The following is a 20245-nucleotide window of genomic DNA, read 5'->3' as shown; positions in this document are numbered from 1 at the left end:
AAAAACTTCAACGAATAAAACTATATGGGGAAGGTTTAGAGATTTTTGATAACATAATCAGACTTTACCCTGAAATGTAACTCCCGTTGCAATTAAAGATACTAATGAGATAGATAGTAGAAAGTGCGTAACAACAGGAATATGTAAAGCTAAAGAGAGTTGGAATTGAGAGAAGGAGTAAAATCATAATCTTATTATGCTGTTCCGCAATTGCACGGAAGTGCCAGAGAGTCAACATAAAAGTTATTTTTATGAAATATTTTGCCCCCCTCAATTTCCACTGAGCAGGCATTTGTTATTTGAAGCTTACTACATTTATCAACTCGATCTTATTATCTATTAGTTGACACTTGATAGAATTTGTCAATTGATACCAAAGGCCGATTCTTACGATACATTCCAGGTGGCCAGGTCACTGTTCATTCCCAATTCGATCAAATAAATTCCCACTCCTCGGTTTTCATGTGAGTCAAAAAAATTGTATACAGCGCAACAGTCAGCATCCAGTATTTATATAAAAGAGAATAACACGGTTTCGCTCTCAATTCTACCTAAGCAAAAGAATTTATTTTGTACGAGAAAAAATTACAGAATGCTAGAAGGCACCATACGAGGTGTTGCTATTCACCCTTGCTCATTTTACACCAATGAGCCGGTCACCGGTGAGTCAAATATTTTTGAGAGAAAGCTGGTGATCAACTGGGTGGATTATTGCAACAGATTGTCCATTAAAAAAGTAAATACAGATAATTTGAATGAAGAATTTGCCAAATATTGTTCACCTAGTGCTATGTAAAAGTAGGTAATCTAGAGATCCCACACGCATGTTAGCCCTTTGATAGATCTTCTGTGTTCAGAAAAAGTTGTACCTAGGAACGCTCAAAGTTACAATAGGAACTGGACACTAATGGTATGCTATAAAATTGAGGTTTCAAATTGACATTACGCAAACAAATTACGTGTATTTTACTTAAAAAAAGGGTAATTTATTCAGTTTGGGAATTGAATGAAAGTATTTTTTTCCACATTTTAATTCGCCTTCAATTAAACAACCATGCATCATTCGGCACTCTTACAAATAAACTTTTTTTATTAATTTTATATCTGCCTAAATCTGTGAATTTATTTATTTAAATTTCCAATGAAACGCGCCGCTAAATCTATCTATAACATCGGAAGAAGGTGCCAAGTTTCACTTTTCCATCTTTAAACTTTAAAGTGCTCATTAAAATTAAACTCCGATGCTCAGTTGCTTTACGTGATCCGCGCGTTTATCAAGGTATATAAAATATGAGTATGATAAGGAGGATTATCAACGTGAATGCTAATTTGTTTAGTTTCGAAAATGGGTATTTTTGTAAGAACTGAGGTAAGCGCAAGTTTTAGTTTGCGTACGTTATAAATAGTGATAAAAGACGAAATCGAGCAATTGCTGTACCTTCCTACAAAGGGGAGATTTTTGTAAAGGTGCGCAAAATAATGGACAAAGAGACTTCTCGCCGTAAGGTATGGTAAGCGCGTATATTCCTAATTGAGGTTGAAAAATTAAGTTTTTTTTATTTTCAGAGTGTGGGTAGAAGAGAATTTACAGAGGACGAATTAAAAGGTAAGTAAATTTCTAAATCGCTTATTAATTGAGATTTTGCATTTCCAAAAATATCATGCACGATTTCTTGGTCATAGTATATTGGCCCATTTCCAATTATTAAGGTCACACTTTAAAATGATCCTCTTGAGTATTTATATTCGTACATAAAAAAATACTTTTGGAAGCCAAGGCTTTGTGTACAGTGTACACCTACCTGTCTGAAATTGATGACGTTTGTTTATTTTACCTTATCAATCTTGTGATCCTGTAGCGTAAATTTCGTCAACTACGTTTTACAGAACTCAGGCAAAGAGTGTAGGTATATATTTTTTAATTGCAGAATTACGTATAGCGTTTGACTTGTTGGATCGAAATCGAGATGGCAGAGTGACACCTTCCGAACTTCAATTTATGCTTGGAAAATTGGGGATTCCATTGAAAGACGAAATGGTGCTACGACTGCTGAGAAGTGCCAGTCCTTCAGGTAGCTATATACAGTGCGTTCGAGATAACGAAAAAATTACATAGTATCGAACTATTACCTACACCGGTGTGCATCATTTAGAATTCAATTTACTCACATGTTGCTCAAAGCAGCAGTCTTTCAATATTAGTAGCCTCGCGTTTAATCCTTTCAATTTTCGCAGGTAACGAATTATTAAATGAATCGGAATTTGTAACCTGGGTGAAAAAAATTCAGAGCCTTCTGCCTGAAGAGGTCGAAGATGATACGTCGAAGGATCTGATAGCGGCCTTTCGCGTCTTTGACGTTGAACGACGAGGGTACGTTACAAAGAACGAACTGAGAGCAGCGATGGAAATGATCGGTGAACCCGTTACGGAAACGCAGCTTAACGATTTTATTAGATCGGCAACGACCGATAAGGACGGAAGAGTGAACTATGAAGGCAAGTACATATTTTATTGTTGGCTCATTGAATTGATGAGCAAGTAATTACTAATCTTCTTGTAGAATTTGCGCGTCAATTTACGTGAAGGTTTATGGATTGTAGATATGAGCGGAATGAGTGAATCGGCGGTTGGTAGGTGCTAATTTTTTAGTGTAATGATAAAGTAGACAATGAATAAAGTATGAGGAGAATGCTGTTTTTTTTATTTCAAAGTTTCACGACTCAAATGTATATATTGAGATGTTCAAGGGTGATAAATAACGCATTGCCTCTTGGTCTGCTCGTGTCCTTTGATGCTTTTTACAGGAAGGCCTCATTGAGCTGGAACGTTTGTAATGCTAATGGATTCATTATATGCTTCGAAATGCCAATAAAGGGAACTAGGAAAATAAAATAAGACATCATTTCATACTTCCAGATGTATAACTTAATTGTGTAGAAAGCTTTCAACCAAGAAAATGAAATTTAATCTGGTTGTCTTCTTTTCATCAGCTTTTAATTTTATAAAATGTCTAGAAAAGCACGTGTGTATTACTTTAATACCTATGTACAAATACAGCTAAAAAAAACAGATATTATTGGTATTTATTTAACCTAAAGAGAAACAAACTTAAAAGTCAAGTAAATGGAACATTAAATTAGGTACAAGGGATAGTTACTTTATACGCTTATAATCTTAATGCCGGATTTAAAAATAAAATCTAATAATGAACTTATCGAGGACGAAATTTGTCCCCGATGACGGCATCATCGAAACTATAGTCTGAGAAGAGAGGATGCAGGAGTGCACCAATGCTAATTAATACAAACCCTATAGACGTCCCGACTATTTTTAGATCTCTAACTTGAGACCATTCGCTGAACAGTAAGTCGGAGAAAACGGCAACCAGAGCCGTACGCAAAATGAAGAATATCGCTTTCACTGTACTAGCCGAGGTAAATGAATTTGTAAACTTGGCCATATAGATCTCCTGAATGCCAACAGCAACTATGCTTACTAGTAAGAATAGTAACATATATAATATATTGGCCTCTTCCTGATTGCCAGTAACGATTAGGTATTTTATCGAATAACCTGCGCATTTGCAAAAGATTATCGCGACGCTTCCCACGAACGAATATGTCACCAGCGAGAAAATGACGTACACAGAAACACATTTCGTTCCAAAGTGTGGTACTATGTAACACGCCGTCAATAAATATAAAATCACGACGGCAATGACATAGTAAATAAGACCAGTTTGATCCATCAGTGCAGCCAAACCGGAAACGGTCAACGTAATTTCCCTCTTCGGATAATTTAGCACCATCATCGCCAAACCCAAAATCGAAAAGATCAATCCTGCCTAAAAATATCGTTGTTACAAACTGTCTTGAACCATATCCACCTTACAAAGCCAACGTAATTGAAGATCTCGCCATAAAAGATTTTCCACATTATGGCGGTAAGAAATATTCCAATTACGCCCGTAGCGGCGATAAGAAATGCGGGTGCTAAAGAGAAGGCGATGAAATTGATCGCTTGCGCAATAAGCACTGTAACAAGTGAATTAAATCCAAATTGCGATACCTACAGTTTGCAACTTACTCAATACGACGCTCACCCATAGCACCCAGTCTTTGTAATGAATATACTTGTCTTCATTTTCCAGAGGTACATATTCCCTTCTTATCACTGCCTTTTTTCTCACCGTATTACTTATTGCAATTACGATATTTGCGAACAGGGCGATTCCGAATCCGAGCCAAAATCTATCGACCACTTGCAAAATCTCCATTCTAGCATTCTATGTCGAAAAAGGACAAACAGAACCTGGTCTTAATTAAGCGTGTGGTTTTCCGCGGAAGTGATAGCTTGATTGATTAAGGGAAATATATATATAGGTACCGACTTAATAATGAAAAAAATATGTTGATATGGCGTTCTTATTCTCACACTATATAAACTGGAACTTGTAAACTTACAAATATATCGAACATAATCGGCAGATCCTATATAGTTGAAAGTACAATTAGGTACCTACAGCAAAGATTTCATCCACTCTGTTAAGATCACCGTGGAATTTACTTGCCGTTGTAGGTATACCTACGTGTGATTTACGATTATCTCATAACATATCCAAATCATAATATTCCATCATGATCATAATGGAGCATAGGTAAAAAACTATAATATTTCAAATATTGCACTGATCTTAAATGTGAAAATGTTAGTGCATGGTTAGTAAGACCCATAGAAGCTCGCTATTCAATTTATTTCAAATATTGACGCGTCTTATATAACATTTTTTCCCTTAGAAAAACCCAATCCCAAGAAAAATCGACCTATATTAAATGTGATTTTCCAGAAACAATCTGATGCGATTAATATAAACTCGAAATTTGTGCTAAAATTGATGGTACTATTTGAATTACATCTGATCAGACTCACTCACGTTCACCGGTCACAGAACATGATCCCGGTCTGTAGACTGTAATCTATGTTTTTCTCAAGATGCGAACGACTTACGGAATTGTATCGTGTCGATGTTTTGGCGGTTTTGACCAATGAGGATGCAGCATGTTTTAGTTTGCTGCTGGATGTGCAAGCGGCGCGTCGCCACCGAAGCTATGTACTTTAAAACTGCGGGTGTTCTGTAAGTTTAAGCTTAACCCTTTAACCATTGCTTTAACTTATATGATTATTTCTTTATGATTTTGTCCTACATCCCTAATGTACAATTAAAATTTCGTTGAAGTACATCTTCCGATGGTGGCGATAATTGAGCCATAACTCAAATAGAATGGAAACAAGTAATTTCGAACGCATTTCTAACTTCCGCAAAATGATGCGATCCCATCTATGTAATCTATATATTTTATTTCTTAGAGATACGTTATACGTAACAACTGGTAGGTATAATAATAATAGTAATATTTATTCATGTGCTGTGATAGTAACCACTTACATTCGTCAAGATACATCATGTTTATATACAATAAGTAACATTATTCTAAATAACATAAATCACATTTAAAGAACTCGTCGTATGAATAGAATGCTTTACCAATTAGAAATTTTTTTACTTATTTGTAAATAAATATATATGGTAGTGACTTTACATTTAAGGGAATATAAAATTATACATTTTTTAAATAGTAATATCAGTACTGTTCTGGGTTTTAACTAGAGGACAAAAGGACGTGATCTTTATTACGAAATCATACTGATGAATATCACAGTGTTTCCCCCTATGATGACGGTATAGGGAAGTTGATAACGGGCGATCAAAAATGAGTTGCTGTCGAGTCGCCTTTGGAAGTTTAAGTCAAGTACAATTTCTCATGTAAACAAAAATTCCAAAGGTGACTCGACAGCAACTCATTTTTGATTGTACTATGATGACGAAGGTCACAATTAGAATCTCAAATATATGTAGAGAAAAACTGACAGTGTGCGTGTAAATCTTCCAAAATATAAAATAGTTTTAATATTCTTTGTGGTTGTCAGATAGAAAGAAAAAAATAGCTCTCGTAAATAAAAATTTGAAATACCGTAGGGGGAATTTTACGGAGGCATCGAATTTATGTGCGAATTGAACGTCAATGTTACTCCAGTAGAACATTGAATAAAATTTTTTATTCACTGACTATCCTCCAGTTTTGGGAAACGTTTTCACATATACCAATATAATACTGATCCGCTTTATTTTGCAAGTGTAATTGGAAGAATGACTGATGCTGCGAAAAATTGAATGTAAGCATTGAGTGCAACATAGCATTTTATTAATAGTCCATGATAGTTAACCAACCACAATTTACCAAAGTACCTAGGTATATGAAAAGATTTTATGAAATGACACTGCAATGATGTGAAGTGAAATTTTTTTATTATTTTTACTAATATCGCATTTGGACAAACAATAACAATTATGTAAGAATTATAAAATTTGTACCTACTTAATTGCATGCAGTTATGCACGTTCATTTTATACTATTATTGTCATTATACTATACAATTGATATGTAAGGGCATTACTAATAACAGCTACAACATGATTGGATGCCTAAAGACAAATGAATGCTTATCATGCTGTGAGAACTAATCTAATGTACTATCATAAACGCATAAGGGATGCATTGGTACGTAAAAGTACCTACTCATCTCTGACCAATAGATGAGGTTAAAATGCGATTTTCTTGTGTAACAAAATTTTCTCGTCACACCTGCGGAAGCCATTACATTATGTCATTGGTAATAAATACAGCGATTGTAAATACAATTCAAGAATCACAAATTTTATGTACTAGAGAAGATTTATCATGAAAGACTAACAGCTAATGCAGCACCCTTTGCCGCATCCCCACCAGTGGTAAAAACCAGCGGAAGCTGATATAACTGTTGCACTTCTTTTTGCAACACCTTATTTCGACTTAATCCCGACCCGTTCCCCACAATTCTTGTAATGTGGGCCTTCGATAAAATATCCCTCGGCATCATACTGAAAACATAAAAGTATTACAGTAACTGTTGCAACATTTGTGGTTACGTACTTGTGCAAATTTTGCAACAATCCATGGCAGAGAGCACGGAAAGCTTGTCCAAGTCCAAGATTGCCAATGTTAATGTTTGTTACAGAAGCATGCACGTCCGGTTGGTGACGTTCACATAATAAAGTGGGCTGTACTTGTAAATCAGACCTGGTGTTATCATCTAAGCCGAGGGCCAACACTCTTTCCCAAATTTGAGCTAAAACTGAATCATTTGAAGAAACTTGAAAACTAGCAAGACTATGTAGATATCCTGCTGAAACACTTTACTGTCATAATATCCTGTGCATAGGTGTATGACCTAGTAGGATGGTACCACGCCGAAGAGTTGGAAATTTCAAAACAGTGTACATTTTGATGTCCAATTATTGCAAAAATTTAGCATAGGAACGAAAAGATACCTATAGATAAACCAACAAATGCGTGAATGCAGAAACAAGTGTGCCTTTCATTGCGAATCTGATGGGTATTTTAGCGTGGAGGCAACTTGACACAGGGAGACCTCAGTGTGTAGGCAACTCTCTGCAAGGGCAACAACGCCTGAGAATACTCCTTGTGTAATACACAATGTTCTGTTAAAAGAATAAGTACTAATAGGTACATATCTTAATGTATAATCTCCCTAACCGTAGGTACTTTTTATAGGTACACCATGTAGGTATAATAAAACAAATATACACTGTTCCAATGGGATCCATTTTTTGTAAATTGATTCCAATTGAATGTGAGTGTAACAGTGATGCCTCAAACCGCGTTCGTACAGTGCGGTGAATTACTTACATTGAGGTATGGAAAATCCCAGTTCCATTGTCCATTGTTGTAACATTTTTACAAACATTGCAAGAGCATTTCCGCCATTTAATGAAGCTGCTACTGCAAGAAATTTGCCATGAAAATATGGAAAATATTCTATTGGGGACACTTCTGGTGGACCATTGGTGGGCTCGTAATTTTCGACAACAAAAGCCAGCTGAGCCGATGTCGATATGTTTAACACAGCATCATGTACAGATTCTATGGTGGCCAACACAGAGCATTGCAAATCACCCAGACCAGCCCCTTACAAACATTCATTACGGATCAAATAATTACACAAGAGCCGGATTACCTATTGGCGTTCCTTTAGGAATTGAATGCCAATCATCTGCTAACGTTCCGACGAATTTGCCACTGTTTACAACTTCTGGCAGAAAGTGAACAGGAAAATCAGCCCTCTTCAGGAGGGTGAAATTCCAACAATTATTTTTGCAATCAAAGTACCCCCAGCTGGCCGCATTTTGTACAGACATCACTGGTTTTTCGAGATCACACAGCATAGCGACTGTGAAATCCTGTATAGTTCCGGCACAATTGTATCTCGACATCTTTTCTGGTCTGTGCTTTGCCATCCAAAACATTGTTGAAACTCCATAACCCGAGTACGTTGGTAAGTGTGATTGGGGCATCGGTAAGGACTCTATGAAGGCCGAATCACATCGTGAATCTTGCCAAGTGTAAAGAGCCGTTAGCTCTTCTTGAACGACATCGTATCTTACTAGAGTTCCATTTCGTTCAATTCTCTCCCACGCTTTAACTTTACCACTGTTCCAAAACACAACCCCATGCATCTGGCCACAAATTCCGATACGCGTGATCTAGAATTTGGTATCAACGACAGTCGAAATAGCAAAATTCACACACCTTTCGAAGCAAGTCTTTTGGTAGCTTGGCAACGCACGTATTCAAAGCATAAATTATCTTATGAACATCTTGCTTACTGCCCCCAGTACCTTGATCGCTTGGTGTATGTGACTGGGTATCCTTACTCTGCTTAGCAATCACTTCCCGTGACGTCACATTGACAACACAAACTTTTACAGAAGTAGTACCCAAGTCAATCCCTAAAATTAATCCGCCTGCCATTTTTCTACAAAATTATAACAGAGGCTTAATCTCTCCCTTTTAAAAGCGGCACAGAATCATATACAAACTCAGGATATTTACTTTGTACTCAATGTACCCACTCAACAATCTATTTATTACTTCATTACAGCAGCTACTGCTTATGTAATAAACATTATAGCAATCATTTTAATGAGTACATTCAAAAATAAGTACCTACGGGCTTTCCCTCTGAAGTCATTACTTGAGATATTATTGAGTGTTAATTTTATGATGTTCTCCATTTATTTGTTTACGTTATATGAAAATAAATAAATTTAATAAAATTCTATAATTAGCATGTATAATTTTAAGTGATAAAAGTTGGAATATAAGTGCATGAAATTAAAGGTTAAATCTGTTTAGTTTTATTTATTATTTTAATTTGATTATTGGACGGAGAACCATGTTGCCAATGTTTATAATTAACGTGCATCAAGGAATGAAAAACATTGTTTTGCCAAATTCTAACTCAACTATATTTTTTATTTATTTATACCTAATAATTGTAGGTAGGTACCTATGTAAAGTGAATCTATGAGAATTTAATACCTAGTTATTTATTATACAAGGCGATAAAGGGATATCTTTTAACGATTGAGTGAAAGAAACTTTCACGAGATGGTTATAGTACATATACCAGGGTTATTAGCATACGAGTTTCCCTTCATCATCGCGTAGGTATAATACAAAACTTGATTTTATAGCAGAAGCCATATAAATCGTTATAAAACTTCTGAAAATTCTGAATTCAATTTAGACATTAAGAATATATAGCTTAGGTTGGTATCTGCCGTTTCCATGGAAACAATACTGTTTTCTGTTCTGAACTTCGTTTTATTTGATGCTGCGCGTCCCATTTTTAATAAGACTGACAGATGTCATTATGTACGCTTGCCCTTAAAACGATCACTTTAACCACTAATACTAATAAAAAAGAAACTTTGCCTACTCGTTCAAACCTACTAAAATGTCAATTTCACATCTGCTATAAAATAAACAAAAAAAATCGGTAACGCTTCAAGCGTTTGACAGCACAGCACAATAAACTTTATCATTATGTTGTTATAAAAGACACAATGTGTATATAAAATTGTGTAGTCAAGATATCCAGACGAATCTTTGCGGCTGGAAAATATTTTTGATCGTGATTGGCGTGTTGCTTAACGTCACGATGATTTTTTTTGAAACTGGCAACGCCGATAATAATATTACGCAGTACGCGCGCTTGCGCAACATTTTGGAAAAAGTTATCGCGATTTTGCATTTTCTCATGCTGCCGCCATTACCTTATTTTTCGTGTTGGTGACGCTTGTGTGTGTATTTGTTTAATTTCTTTAAAGGAACTTTTAAAAAGCCATGAAAATGGTTGATAAAATCGACATGAGTTTGGATGATATTATTAAATCGAATAGGGGTGGTCGACGAGGCGGCGGAGCTAAACGTGGTGGAAGAGGTGCAATCCGTGCAGGTAGTGGCCGCCGTGGCGGCGGGAATTTCAGAAGAAGCACCGGCGGCGTACAAAGAGGCCGCAGTCGCGGTGGAATTGCTAGGCAATACACCAGGGTAATTGTTTAATAATTTTCATTATTTACTTGTGAAATCCAGCAATGCCTGCTCTCGGAGGAACTTGCTGAGTCGTACATAAAACTTGTCAACCCGAGATCGTTTTGACAAGCTCCACTTATTTCTTTAGGGAGACGTGAACAGTGCTTGGAAGCACGACCTTTTTGAGGGTTACGGCCCACGTAAAGTTGCGGCGGCCAGATCTTTAGTACAGTCCAATGTCGGTCCGACTAAATTAATGGTATCCAATCTCGATTTCGGCGTATCCGATTCGGATATACAAGAATTGTTTGCCGAATTTGGACCGTTGAAAAGTGCCGCCGTACATTATGATCGGTCCGGACGGTCTCTCGGTACTGCCGATGTCATTTTTGAAAGGCGAGCAGACGCAATAAAGGCTATGAAACAATACCACGGCGTGCCGTTAGATGGACGTGCCATGAACATTCAACTTACTACCTCTGAAATACCGTCAGTCACTCGCGGCGGTCGTTTGGGTCAGAATCGGTTCAGTAGTCGTACTCAGTCAATGCCACGAAGAGGAGGTACTGGCGGCGGTAAAGGGCGACCTGGAAGAGGTTAGTTTCGTATTTCCTTGGATGTGCAAGTTTCTAACGTCCCATTTGTATGTATTCAGGTCGAGGTAGGGGTGCTAGAAATCAAAAGAAACCGCCTACGGCTGAAGAACTGGATGCCGAGTTAGACGCATACAGTAAAGAAATGAAGTAGTTATTTTGTATATAAATTAGTTTAGTTTCAAACATATTGTCGACATAAGTTTCACAACGTAATATACCTAACTGAGTTCTGTTCATTTTTATAAAACTAACATTTACAATTACAGTGTATCGCGTGTAGATATAAAAGAGCGGCATAAAACATTTAGTTATTGTCGGTTTACTAATTACAATGTTTTGGACGGTATGTAAACGAGCACAGTTCGTCATTTCATTTTTTTTACTTGCATATATTTTAGATTTTCGTGTTAAGATAATGTTACATATAAAGATTCATCATTGATAACTTGAGTTTATGTTAGTTTGAAAAAAGACTTACCAATTTAATAAAATAGAACTTTTCAAGTTGTTTATTTGAGACCTCTACAGCAGACCTGCACCTGAACCAGGCAAACCCAACATTATTTTTGACTTCTGTTAATTTAATTTATCTATTTAAAATCTGCCTTCGTTCCTAAGATATCGCACTGTTCCATTCCTCGCTGAACACCCTGTATTGTAGTAAATGAACGTGCCCATGTTTGAACTACAAACGCAAAGGTGCATCGAAAAGAGCGATGAAAGAGATTCATTTGCTAGTATTGTTGTTTGTTGGATGGATATTATGTTTTGCAAAACGTTGCTCCACTTTCATCGCCGCTCTACTCGCAGGGCCAACATTGTACCCTAATAGTTGTTTGCCATATCAAATTTAAGCAAAAGTAACAATATATTTTAAGTGAATGTAATAACTGAACAAATAAATACTTTTTCGAGACAAGTGTCGTCCACTTGAGAAAAATAGTGTACCAGTTAAAAATATTTATTTACTACAATCATTTCCAATTTGTTAGATGCTCACACACCTAGTTCAACTCTTCAATGAAATGAACAAAAAACAAATTTGTGAAAGCACTCGACACATATCTTCAAATAATTCACAATACAAACCAATTATGGTGTTTTGTATAAACAAAACAAATTCATTACGAAAAACACTTATTGCACAATTTACTTACAAATTCATCATTACTCTAACATTTGATAAAGAAACACATGACGTGAGGTTTTAAAAATATGCAGAATTTAGGGTAAACGTATAAATTTTTTATTAGAAAAATGCGGAAAAATAAATTTATATATTTGGAAGTCCTATATACATAGAATGTTCACGAAACAAATTACTTATAAAACGGAGGAAGAATAAATTTCATAAACGTTTCAGTGTTCGTTTCTTGTCTTTCAATATCTTCTTCTTTTCGGCAGTTAGTTTTTTGTCTCCTGCATGTTTTTTTGCTAGCGGTCCCTCCATTAGGCCGGTCTTCGATACTTTTTGGGGCTGTGCGTGTATTTCAGTCATCATTTTCGCTCTTTGGTAGTAATCGTCGTAGTGCTCCAATAGTAATTTTCCAGCCTCTTCGTTTAGAGCGGACTCTGCATTTGGTACTATAAGTAGGCATTTTATTGTCTGCAATTTGAAATTGGATAGGTCGAAGAAAAGATAGAGGGTCGGTCTTACCAAGAGTATGTGTTTAATTCCGAGATCGGGTTTCCAGTCTTTTTTGAGTGTGTTTACGCAAATTTCACCATTAGAGGCGACGTTTGGATGGAATATTTTCGTGAGAAAAAACGCCTTTGGTGGGATTTGTGGGAAGTCTTTTCCTAGGGAAAGCTTTACCTTGAATATGCCGCCCATATATGGGGTCCCTATAAAATTTCATTTAACATATATCTTACACATATAACGAGTTTTTGTCTGTCCAGAATTTAATAGGATGGAGTCCTAGAGACCTACTAGTAGATATCATGCATATTAAAATTCGAAAAAACCCTACCAGATGTTTCGAGTACTACTTAAATGTTGGTGAATTGGTATTGTGGAATTGTTATAACGTCGGGATAGGGATTTCAGGATTACATGGTTTCTCCTTGATTTATACTCACCAGCAGGTCCATCGATAAAAGCTTGAATATCGGTGACATCTTCCTCGTTAATTTGCACTTTGATTCCTTCAGGTGGATGGGTTGAAAGCTCCTGCATCTCTCTAACGACTCCTCGTATAGTTTGAGGTGATAAATTTTCTACATTATTTGACATCTATAAAATAATGTTGGAGGTGCTATTTGTAGTAAAAAAAAATCACTTACCGAAGCCATTCCTTAAATATAAGATCGTGTATAGCCACTAATATATCAATAAATATTTAAAAGGTCACAGTATTTAGCAGAATTGAAACGCATACAATATACATATTTGAAATTAGAAGCCATTGTTATAATAGCCTCGAACCCCAAGCGACATGTTAATAAAATCCATTTTCTAAAAGATTCCTAAACACCACGATCACAAATATTGCCTTATAATATTCACAAAGTTGCTCAGAATGCTCGTCGTTTATAGTAACGTAATTTAAAACGACAGAATAATTAAATGTTTCCGAATATTTTTGCGTGGAAATTTACACAGAGTAGGATTCATTTTTATCGACAATTTGACTTACGGGCATGCGTTGTAGATTAGGAATAACGTATTTTTGCTGGTTCAAAAAAAAGGCAACGGAAATCTAGTTACAAGAAATTTTCTAAAAATTTTCGAAAAGTGACAGTCTTCATTTTTAATCTTTGCAGAATTACAATGGAAAACCAGGTAAATTACGAATTGTGACCTAACGAAATATTGCATAACCTGTAAGTACATAATTGTCATTGTTATTATCAGGAGGTATCCACACTCAAGTTGAGGAACTGCCTGGAGAGTTGGAGAGAAGTTGTCGTTTTAGTCCATTCCATACTCTTATGGGACAATAATTGGTATCCCGCCGCAATATTTGGGGGTAAATTGTGGTGCACGCATTACTTACTGTTTCATCTGTCACATTTCAGGCACCTCGTTTGTATTTTGTAGCTTGTGGCTCTTCGACCCTAGCGTACTCACTACCTTCTCCATTGTTGGATTAACGATTTCAATAAGCGACTATCTTGTACCAAAAGTATCGGCAGCACTTTTTCGATCTGAATTGTGGACTGACGAGAAGGAAGAGGCTTTCAACAAATTTTGCGCAAATGTCGTGGCGTGCAAGTTTAAGTTCGTTACCCTTATTAGCAGTTTTTACGGCATGCGCTGCAGCAATACTAAAATGGTATAGCAAAAATGTGTTCCCAATTTTTAAATTTTAACATATTCTTTCAGTATTATGGTTGTACAATACTCGGCCTTGCGGTGTTGGCATGGATTGGAAACACGTTTAACAATTTGTTTTTAACGTACACTTTGATCACTACGTTTCTACTTATTCCAGGATTAATTCGTCACAGAATTTTGGATAATTGCGTTGATTTCATATCCAAGAAGCTATCCCATTGCCCAAAATTCTCAATTGCCAAAAAAGAACAATAAGGTTCTTATTGTAAGAATTTCGTTAGGTTTAACGGGAGATTGTATGTGATAATGCAATACAGCTATGACTGATTTCTTCTGCTATTAATGGCAAACTTTTAGATGTAATATGTTCTTTTCATTCTGAAAATGGTTATATTTTCAAATAAAGTACATTTGTAATAAAATGCTCGTTGCCTTTTATTATGTAAGTTTGATAATATAGGTACATTTTAGTCAATAATCAGACCTGTGATGTATCATTGACGTTAAACTTAACGTGTAGGTTATCAGTAAAAAAACGTTATTCATGGCCGTTTGCACCCACAAATTTAAGCAGAGTAGCTTAAAATCCATGGCAACGATTATTGCGACAATGGTTGTCATGGATTTTAAGCTAGGCTCCGCTTAAGTTTGTTGGTGACGGCCATAAATAATGCAAAATAACATTTTTTGGCTAATGACCTGCACGTTAAGTTTAACGCTACTGACACATCACAGGGCTGATTATGACATTGATGAAATGCATTGGTATTAATAGGGTCATTGTATACATGTTAACATCTCGATGTTTAAATTAGAAACCAAATACATTACATATAAGGTACAGAGTGTTCGATTATGGCAACAAATTATCTCTCTTGTAATTCACACTACTTTTCCGCCTATAAAAAAGTTTGTTACATCAAACACATGATGATAAATACTTCCTATTGAAATTAAGTTTCTTATGTTACCAACTGCAACTACAAACAATATGCATTACTTTGTTTCCTTTTGCAAGATGTTTGCACTAATGCCTACATAAATTTAAGCTAATTTTGTAGTGTTTACTCGTTCTCTATCAAAGTTGTGACGGTTTTCTTTGGATCGTTTTTTAGTTTCGCGATGGTGACTTTAAGATGATCGACTTCGCCCAAAATTTCCATAAAGTAGTTCTGTAGCTGTTGAATCTCTGGGTGAGGCGTGTCACATTGCAGTTCGCACCTCTTCAAATCTCTTCGAGGACTTTCGAGGATATTGCAACACACTGGTGTTGAATGTAAACTATCTTTGAAATTATCAGTCATGGACACAAGATTATTGCTGTTAGATAAACCATAGTCATCTTAAAAGGTTCTAGTATGTACAAAAGCTTAAAAGAAAGAGTCACAAATACCTTTCTTGCAAGACTGTATCCTACTGGCCGACAATGAACGTCCGCTACTGCAAGGTGGACAAATGTATTCAGTCTGAAAGAAAGTCTTGTTTTTATTACCTTTTTTTGACAATTGACTTGTCAATTTCGTTCTGCAACGGACTAAAAAAGTCTGCCAGGTCGCATATATCGGCAAAAGGAACAGAGGTAGACTTGGTCGATGAATATCCATGTCTTTTTCTTTCTGCAGATTTGAATGTATACAATTTCTTAGTTTGCAAATCGTTTTGCAGACGACGTATTGTGCAATCTCTCTCGGTCACAACCTTTTCAAGCTTTTGGATGCGATTTCGCAACGCTATGATCATCGATGCCCCCTTCTCGGATAATATTTTCTTAATAGACTTCGACTAAAAATGTGCATCAATAAGAATATATAAGATGTGTAGCTTGCCTTGCTTGGGTCAATCAATGTTTCTATCTGTCGATCTCGTTTATTAAGTTCGCTTAATAGCTTTCGAACGTTAACTTTAAGCAGATGGTTCTCATTTTGAACTGTGGCGAGTTCCTTTTTTAGTTCTAGATTATCCCGCTTTAAGGTGCTTGCAGTGTCCTAAAATGATATAAGAGAATCTATAACTCGCAATAAAACATAAATTACCGTTACTGAACTGTACATATCTATTTGGACATAAGTATTTAAACAGAAATGGCGATCAAAATATTATGAACTATATAGTTTTGTCAATATCACCATAACAACTGAAATGAGCCAAAACTATCATTTTGATCATTTATACATAAATATAAGATAACACCGTAACATTGGCAACAATCATCAGAGATTGTTACTCCATAGCAGAGCCTAGACCTTACAAGATAGATACCAATGAGAGATGTTCAATACAACGTTTTATTTCGGTGAAATCATCATGAATTATATTTTCCCATAAAAGAAGTACATACATTTTTTATTGCGTATACAAGAATATACAGCACACAAAAAAAAAACAAAAGTGGGAAACTGTTGGTTTCAACAGGGTGGTGCACCCCCGCACAACGCCCCAATTGTTGTGTGAGAACACCTATCGGACAGATTTCCTGGAAAATATGTCTGTAAGTATTCTCGCATGATATTGGGACGTTGTGGTCGGATACACCATCCTGTTAAAACCAACAGTTTTACAACTTGTTTTTTATGTAATCCAAAAAGCAGCGTTATTGTATTGAAAATTTCTCAACAGAATCTTGTAGAGCTCAGAAAGTGAGAATCACAACCTGGTTTTTATTTTTGTATCTGTTCAAATAACATTAGAAAAAAACAAAATCAGCTAAATTTCGATTTTTCGGGCATATCTTTGGAAGTAATCGGAATTTTCTGGTTTTCTTTAAACATTTCGTAAAAAATCTACCTCAATTAATGAATAAGAAACATTCATTTCAGTATAATGAGCGACAAAAGAATAGTTGACTATATACACGAATACATTTATTAGATAGGTACTTTAAAATAATTTACTAAAAAATGTAGACCCTCCTCCTTTAATGATAGGTAGAGAAGAACTGCTTCTGTTACCAGAAATTTGTTGAATTTGCTTGGTTAGATCGTTAATACGCTCATCCTTAATATCTAAGAGAGATTCCAGGTGTTGAACCTGAAAGAAAAATTTTTGATATGCAAAATAAAATGTGCGCTACCTTTTGAGTTAGTCCGTTTATTATTTCGCTCTTCTCTTCTAATTGTTGCTCCATACTCTGGAAACTATCGACTGGTATCACTTTATGGTCGACCATCTTTGTACTATTCCTTTGTCGAATTGGAATGATGGAACCTTAGAAACTAATGCAATTACGGCAATAAGAAAACGCACACACCTGACAGTCCTTCTATGCAACTAATATTGTGGTGATGTTGCTGTTTTTCTGCCACCCGTTCGACTCGTTCTTTTACACTGACGAGAAGTTTTTCAATTGCTCCGGGTACGGAATGTGCTAATTCCTGCATCACGTCATTTGTAAGCGTCAACTCCAACTTACTCAGAACTTTTCGGTTCAAAGTCTGCCAGTTTATTAATTTCTGGGTCATCGAATTTTTGGGCGTGTAATTATGCAACTCGACTAATTTCGGATAATGGTGTTTTAAAATCTCCGCTAAAGGTACTGGAAACTGTAGCATTAACATTGGCACAAATAAGTTAAGTGTATCGCTCACTAGCATCGGAAAAGTCCCTAGATATATTCCGTTTCTGTCTACTGAAGCTGTATCCGTCAATCCATCTGTACAGTTCTTCCACATTGCACTCAAAGTTTGTAGCTCCCATATCAAAATTGTAAGCCCATCAGTCAATTTACTAAAAAAACTCGTTTGTTTCTTTAACAGAAGGCAACTACAAAATGTTTCTAATAAAAATAATTTACCAATTTTTTGGCTGTAGGAGGTTTTCATTAATTATCTCTGCGTAATTGTGTTCAATTTACGCCAAAAAGTGCAACACTTTTTAAAAACTATTTATAACTATAAGGTCCACCCAAACCGCCTCGGAATATATTTGTATAGTGGGATACGTAAGTATGTATACATCGATGCGGCGGTTCGCATGCATATCCTAGCGTAAAAATATATCCCGCATTTCCGCAATGGTTGGAGTGAACCTTTAAAGCTCCCAATATCATCATTGAAAGCTCTTGTGCTCGTTTTTTGTTGGGATTTTAGAGTTTCGATATGTGTTTTGGGTCATTGTTGGAGTAGTGTTTCTTTAATAAGTAGCCTTAAAACATTCCCGTACCATTACTGAGCCGCCACACCATGCTTGTTTGAACACACCACACACTCACTACACGTATTGGTCAGATATACTCTTTCACTGGCTGAGCGTCTCACAATAGGATCGTCGCTTTAAAGCAAAAATTACAAACTTTAACTCATTCAGTCAAAATAGCTTAGTCCAGTGTCATGTGCTGTTTAGACCACTAAAAGTTTTGTACGGATATTCGTACTGTATAGACTATACCTTTAGTTAATGTTACAATGATCACACTGCAGACTTAATGTGAAACACACTCGAGGAATGCAAATTATCAATGTTATATTAACAGAATATTAAATAAAAATAGTGACATATAGGTACAGGGTGTTTACAGTCTTGTCTGTATCCTTTTAAGGGGCGGAAGTACAGCTCAAAAGGAGTCGACAAACCCCAAAACACCTTAGTAAGTTATTTAATAAGTGAGATATTTGTTTTATTTTTTACATTAAACGATTAATCTGTGTAAAAATCTAGCAATCTACTACGTAATCAGCATTGTCCACTTAAATTATTTTTTACTAAGGTGTTTTGGGGTTTGTCAATAAAATTTCATTGAAATCTGATTCATTACATTCATTTTTAGTAGGTAATACTTTCATTCGATTTGCAGTTGGTTTCTACAACTACAGTGGAACATCACTTACCACAAAAGACTCAGATTTTTACCGATATTGGTAAAGTATAAAAATTTGAATTTATTTACTGTGTAAAAACATATCTACAGTACTTATTCTAATAACCTACATTTGCCCTGATTGTATAATATTAACAGGAATTTTAGGTTTATTGTTGGGACCGGTAGGTACATTTTCTACTTTTCGCATTACCAACAGTCCATCAATCACTCTCCCAAATACAACATGTTTGCCATCAAGAAAATTACACTTTGCACAAGTGATAAAGAACTGGCAGCCATTTGTGTCTTTGCCACTATTTGCCATAGAAAGAAGACCAGGTGCATCGTGCTTTAAATTAAAATTCTCATCTGCAAATGTTGCTCCACCGTAAATACTCATGACTCCCGTCCCGTCACCCTAGAAATATATCTGTACTATCTAATAAAAGTCCATCAAATGTCACTTACATTAACGAAATCTCCTCCTTGTATCATAAAGTCTTTGATTACACGATGAAAGCTAGCACCTTTATATCCAGTTGGCACCCCATCTCTTCTATATTCACCCGTGCAAAACTGACGAAAATTCTCGCTAGTTTTAGGAACAACATCAGCATACAATTCAAAGATCATTCGACCAATTTCCTAAAAGCGGTTGACTTCACTTTGCTTATTCAAATACAGAATACCTACTGTGGTTCCCACTGACACGTCGAAAAATACGACGGGATTAGAAGGATTTTTCATCTGGGACTGTATTTGTGTCCAAGAGGGCATTTCGGCTGTTTCACACCTAACCTCAAAACTTTTAAGTAAACTTTCCCATGGTCTGTGAACTTTCCTAATCTAAGGTCACAAACAACCGGTTGCTTATACCAGCCGGTCAATATTTATACTAATGTTTGGTTTGGGAGAAATGACATGCAGTGAAAGTAATTTGAAATTTAATAGAAGGAAGTATTGACATTGTGATTGGCCAATATTGTTATTGTATGTCCTTCCACGTCGTTGAGTTCGTATCGACTTTTCTATGTGTTGTTGTTTCATTTGGGCGAACGTAAGGTAAAAAAATAAATC

The 20245-nt window shown here is 35.9% G+C and overlaps 8 protein-coding genes across 12 annotated transcripts; 3 read left to right on the top strand and 5 right to left on the bottom strand.

Moving 5' to 3' along the window:
• Positions 1 to 1131: 1131 nt before the first annotated feature.
• LOC116176408 (calcium-binding protein E63-1) lies at positions 1132 to 2690 on the top strand. Of its 2 annotated transcripts, XM_031494948.1 has the most exons (6): positions 1132 to 1279; positions 1338 to 1506; positions 1567 to 1606; positions 1929 to 2072; positions 2236 to 2496; positions 2562 to 2690. In XM_031494948.1, exons 2-6 carry the CDS (start codon positions 1480 to 1482, stop codon positions 2582 to 2584), a joined length of 495 nt encoding a protein of 164 aa, XP_031350808.1. In that variant the 5' UTR covers positions 1132 to 1279; positions 1338 to 1479; the 3' UTR covers positions 2585 to 2690. The 2 variants fall into 2 exon arrangements, with proteins under 2 accessions (XP_031350808.1, XP_031350809.1); XM_031494949.1 differs by having other exon boundaries at positions 1173 to 1511.
• Positions 2691 to 3196: 506 nt separating this feature from the next.
• Positions 3197 to 4365, bottom strand: LOC116176401 (magnesium transporter NIPA2-like). Its single transcript, XM_031494940.1, has 3 exons — positions 4088 to 4365; positions 3893 to 4035; positions 3197 to 3845 (listed from the first exon to the last, which is right to left on the bottom strand). Exons 1-3 carry the CDS (start codon positions 4275 to 4277, stop codon positions 3213 to 3215), a joined length of 966 nt encoding a protein of 321 aa, XP_031350800.1. The 5' UTR covers positions 4278 to 4365; the 3' UTR covers positions 3197 to 3212.
• Positions 4366 to 6351: 1986 nt separating this feature from the next.
• On the bottom strand, positions 6352 to 9316 carry LOC116176399 (sedoheptulokinase-like). Of its 3 annotated transcripts, none has more exons than XM_031494935.1 (6): positions 9127 to 9316; positions 8710 to 8935; positions 8138 to 8663; positions 7810 to 8088; positions 7033 to 7228; positions 6352 to 6980 (listed from the first exon to the last, which is right to left on the bottom strand). In XM_031494935.1, exons 1-6 carry the CDS (start codon positions 9192 to 9194, stop codon positions 6800 to 6802), a joined length of 1476 nt encoding a protein of 491 aa, XP_031350795.1. In that variant the 5' UTR covers positions 9195 to 9316; the 3' UTR covers positions 6352 to 6799. The 3 variants fall into 3 exon arrangements, with proteins under 3 accessions (XP_031350795.1, XP_031350797.1, XP_031350796.1); XM_031494937.1 differs by having other exon boundaries at positions 9131 to 9264; XM_031494936.1 differs by lacking the exon at positions 9127 to 9316 and adding an exon at positions 9013 to 9125.
• Positions 9317 to 10189: 873 nt separating this feature from the next.
• On the top strand, positions 10190 to 11325 carry LOC116176404 (THO complex subunit 4). Its single transcript, XM_031494943.1, has 3 exons — positions 10190 to 10515; positions 10646 to 11093; positions 11153 to 11325. The coding sequence occupies exons 1-3, from the start codon at positions 10309 to 10311 to the stop codon at positions 11242 to 11244; spliced, it is 747 nt and encodes a 248-aa protein (XP_031350803.1). The 5' UTR covers positions 10190 to 10308; the 3' UTR covers positions 11245 to 11325.
• Positions 11326 to 12351: 1026 nt separating this feature from the next.
• LOC116176405 (ubiquitin-conjugating enzyme E2 S) lies at positions 12352 to 13683 on the bottom strand. Its single transcript, XM_031494944.1, has 4 exons — positions 13380 to 13683; positions 13176 to 13329; positions 12751 to 12938; positions 12352 to 12699 (listed from the first exon to the last, which is right to left on the bottom strand). Exons 1-4 carry the CDS (start codon positions 13386 to 13388, stop codon positions 12442 to 12444), a joined length of 609 nt encoding a protein of 202 aa, XP_031350804.1. The 5' UTR covers positions 13389 to 13683; the 3' UTR covers positions 12352 to 12441.
• Positions 13684 to 13724: 41 nt separating this feature from the next.
• Positions 13725 to 14797, top strand: LOC116176406 (ADP-ribosylation factor-like protein 6-interacting protein 1). The gene is made up of 4 exons (XM_031494945.1): positions 13725 to 13878; positions 13951 to 14065; positions 14115 to 14371; positions 14422 to 14797. Exons 1-4 carry the CDS (start codon positions 13867 to 13869, stop codon positions 14626 to 14628), a joined length of 591 nt encoding a protein of 196 aa, XP_031350805.1. The 5' UTR covers positions 13725 to 13866; the 3' UTR covers positions 14629 to 14797.
• Positions 14798 to 14876: 79 nt separating this feature from the next.
• LOC116176402 (sperm flagellar protein 1-like) lies at positions 14877 to 19301 on the bottom strand. 2 transcript variants are annotated; one of them, XM_031494942.1, is made up of 6 exons: positions 19197 to 19301; positions 17958 to 18132; positions 17621 to 17905; positions 17444 to 17577; positions 17265 to 17400; positions 16055 to 16358 (listed from the first exon to the last, which is right to left on the bottom strand). In XM_031494942.1, the coding sequence occupies exons 2-6, from the start codon at positions 18064 to 18066 to the stop codon at positions 16330 to 16332; spliced, it is 693 nt and encodes a 230-aa protein (XP_031350802.1). In that variant the 5' UTR covers positions 18067 to 18132; positions 19197 to 19301; the 3' UTR covers positions 16055 to 16329. The 2 variants fall into 2 exon arrangements, with proteins under 2 accessions (XP_031350801.1, XP_031350802.1); XM_031494941.1 differs by lacking the exons at positions 17265 to 17400; positions 17444 to 17577; positions 17621 to 17905; positions 17958 to 18132; positions 19197 to 19301 and adding exons at positions 14877 to 15715; positions 15767 to 15813; positions 16407 to 16505 and having other exon boundaries at positions 15866 to 16155; positions 16200 to 16358.
• On the bottom strand, positions 19228 to 20130 carry LOC116176407 (peptidyl-prolyl cis-trans isomerase H). The gene is made up of 3 exons (XM_031494947.1): positions 19862 to 20130; positions 19637 to 19813; positions 19228 to 19586 (listed from the first exon to the last, which is right to left on the bottom strand). Exons 1-3 carry the CDS (start codon positions 19943 to 19945, stop codon positions 19293 to 19295), a joined length of 555 nt encoding a protein of 184 aa, XP_031350807.1. The 5' UTR covers positions 19946 to 20130; the 3' UTR covers positions 19228 to 19292.
• Between the last annotated feature and the right edge of the window lie 115 nt (positions 20131 to 20245).

The sequence above is a fragment of the Photinus pyralis genome, unplaced genomic scaffold, assembly GCF_008802855.1.
Source record: "Photinus pyralis isolate 1611_PpyrPB1 unplaced genomic scaffold, Ppyr1.3 Ppyr1.4_LG7, whole genome shotgun sequence".
NCBI classification, from domain to species: Eukaryota; Metazoa; Arthropoda; class Insecta; order Coleoptera; family Lampyridae; genus Photinus; species Photinus pyralis.
The sequence above is the reverse complement of the archived record's forward strand: the minus strand, read 5'-3'. Positions and strand labels throughout refer to the sequence as shown.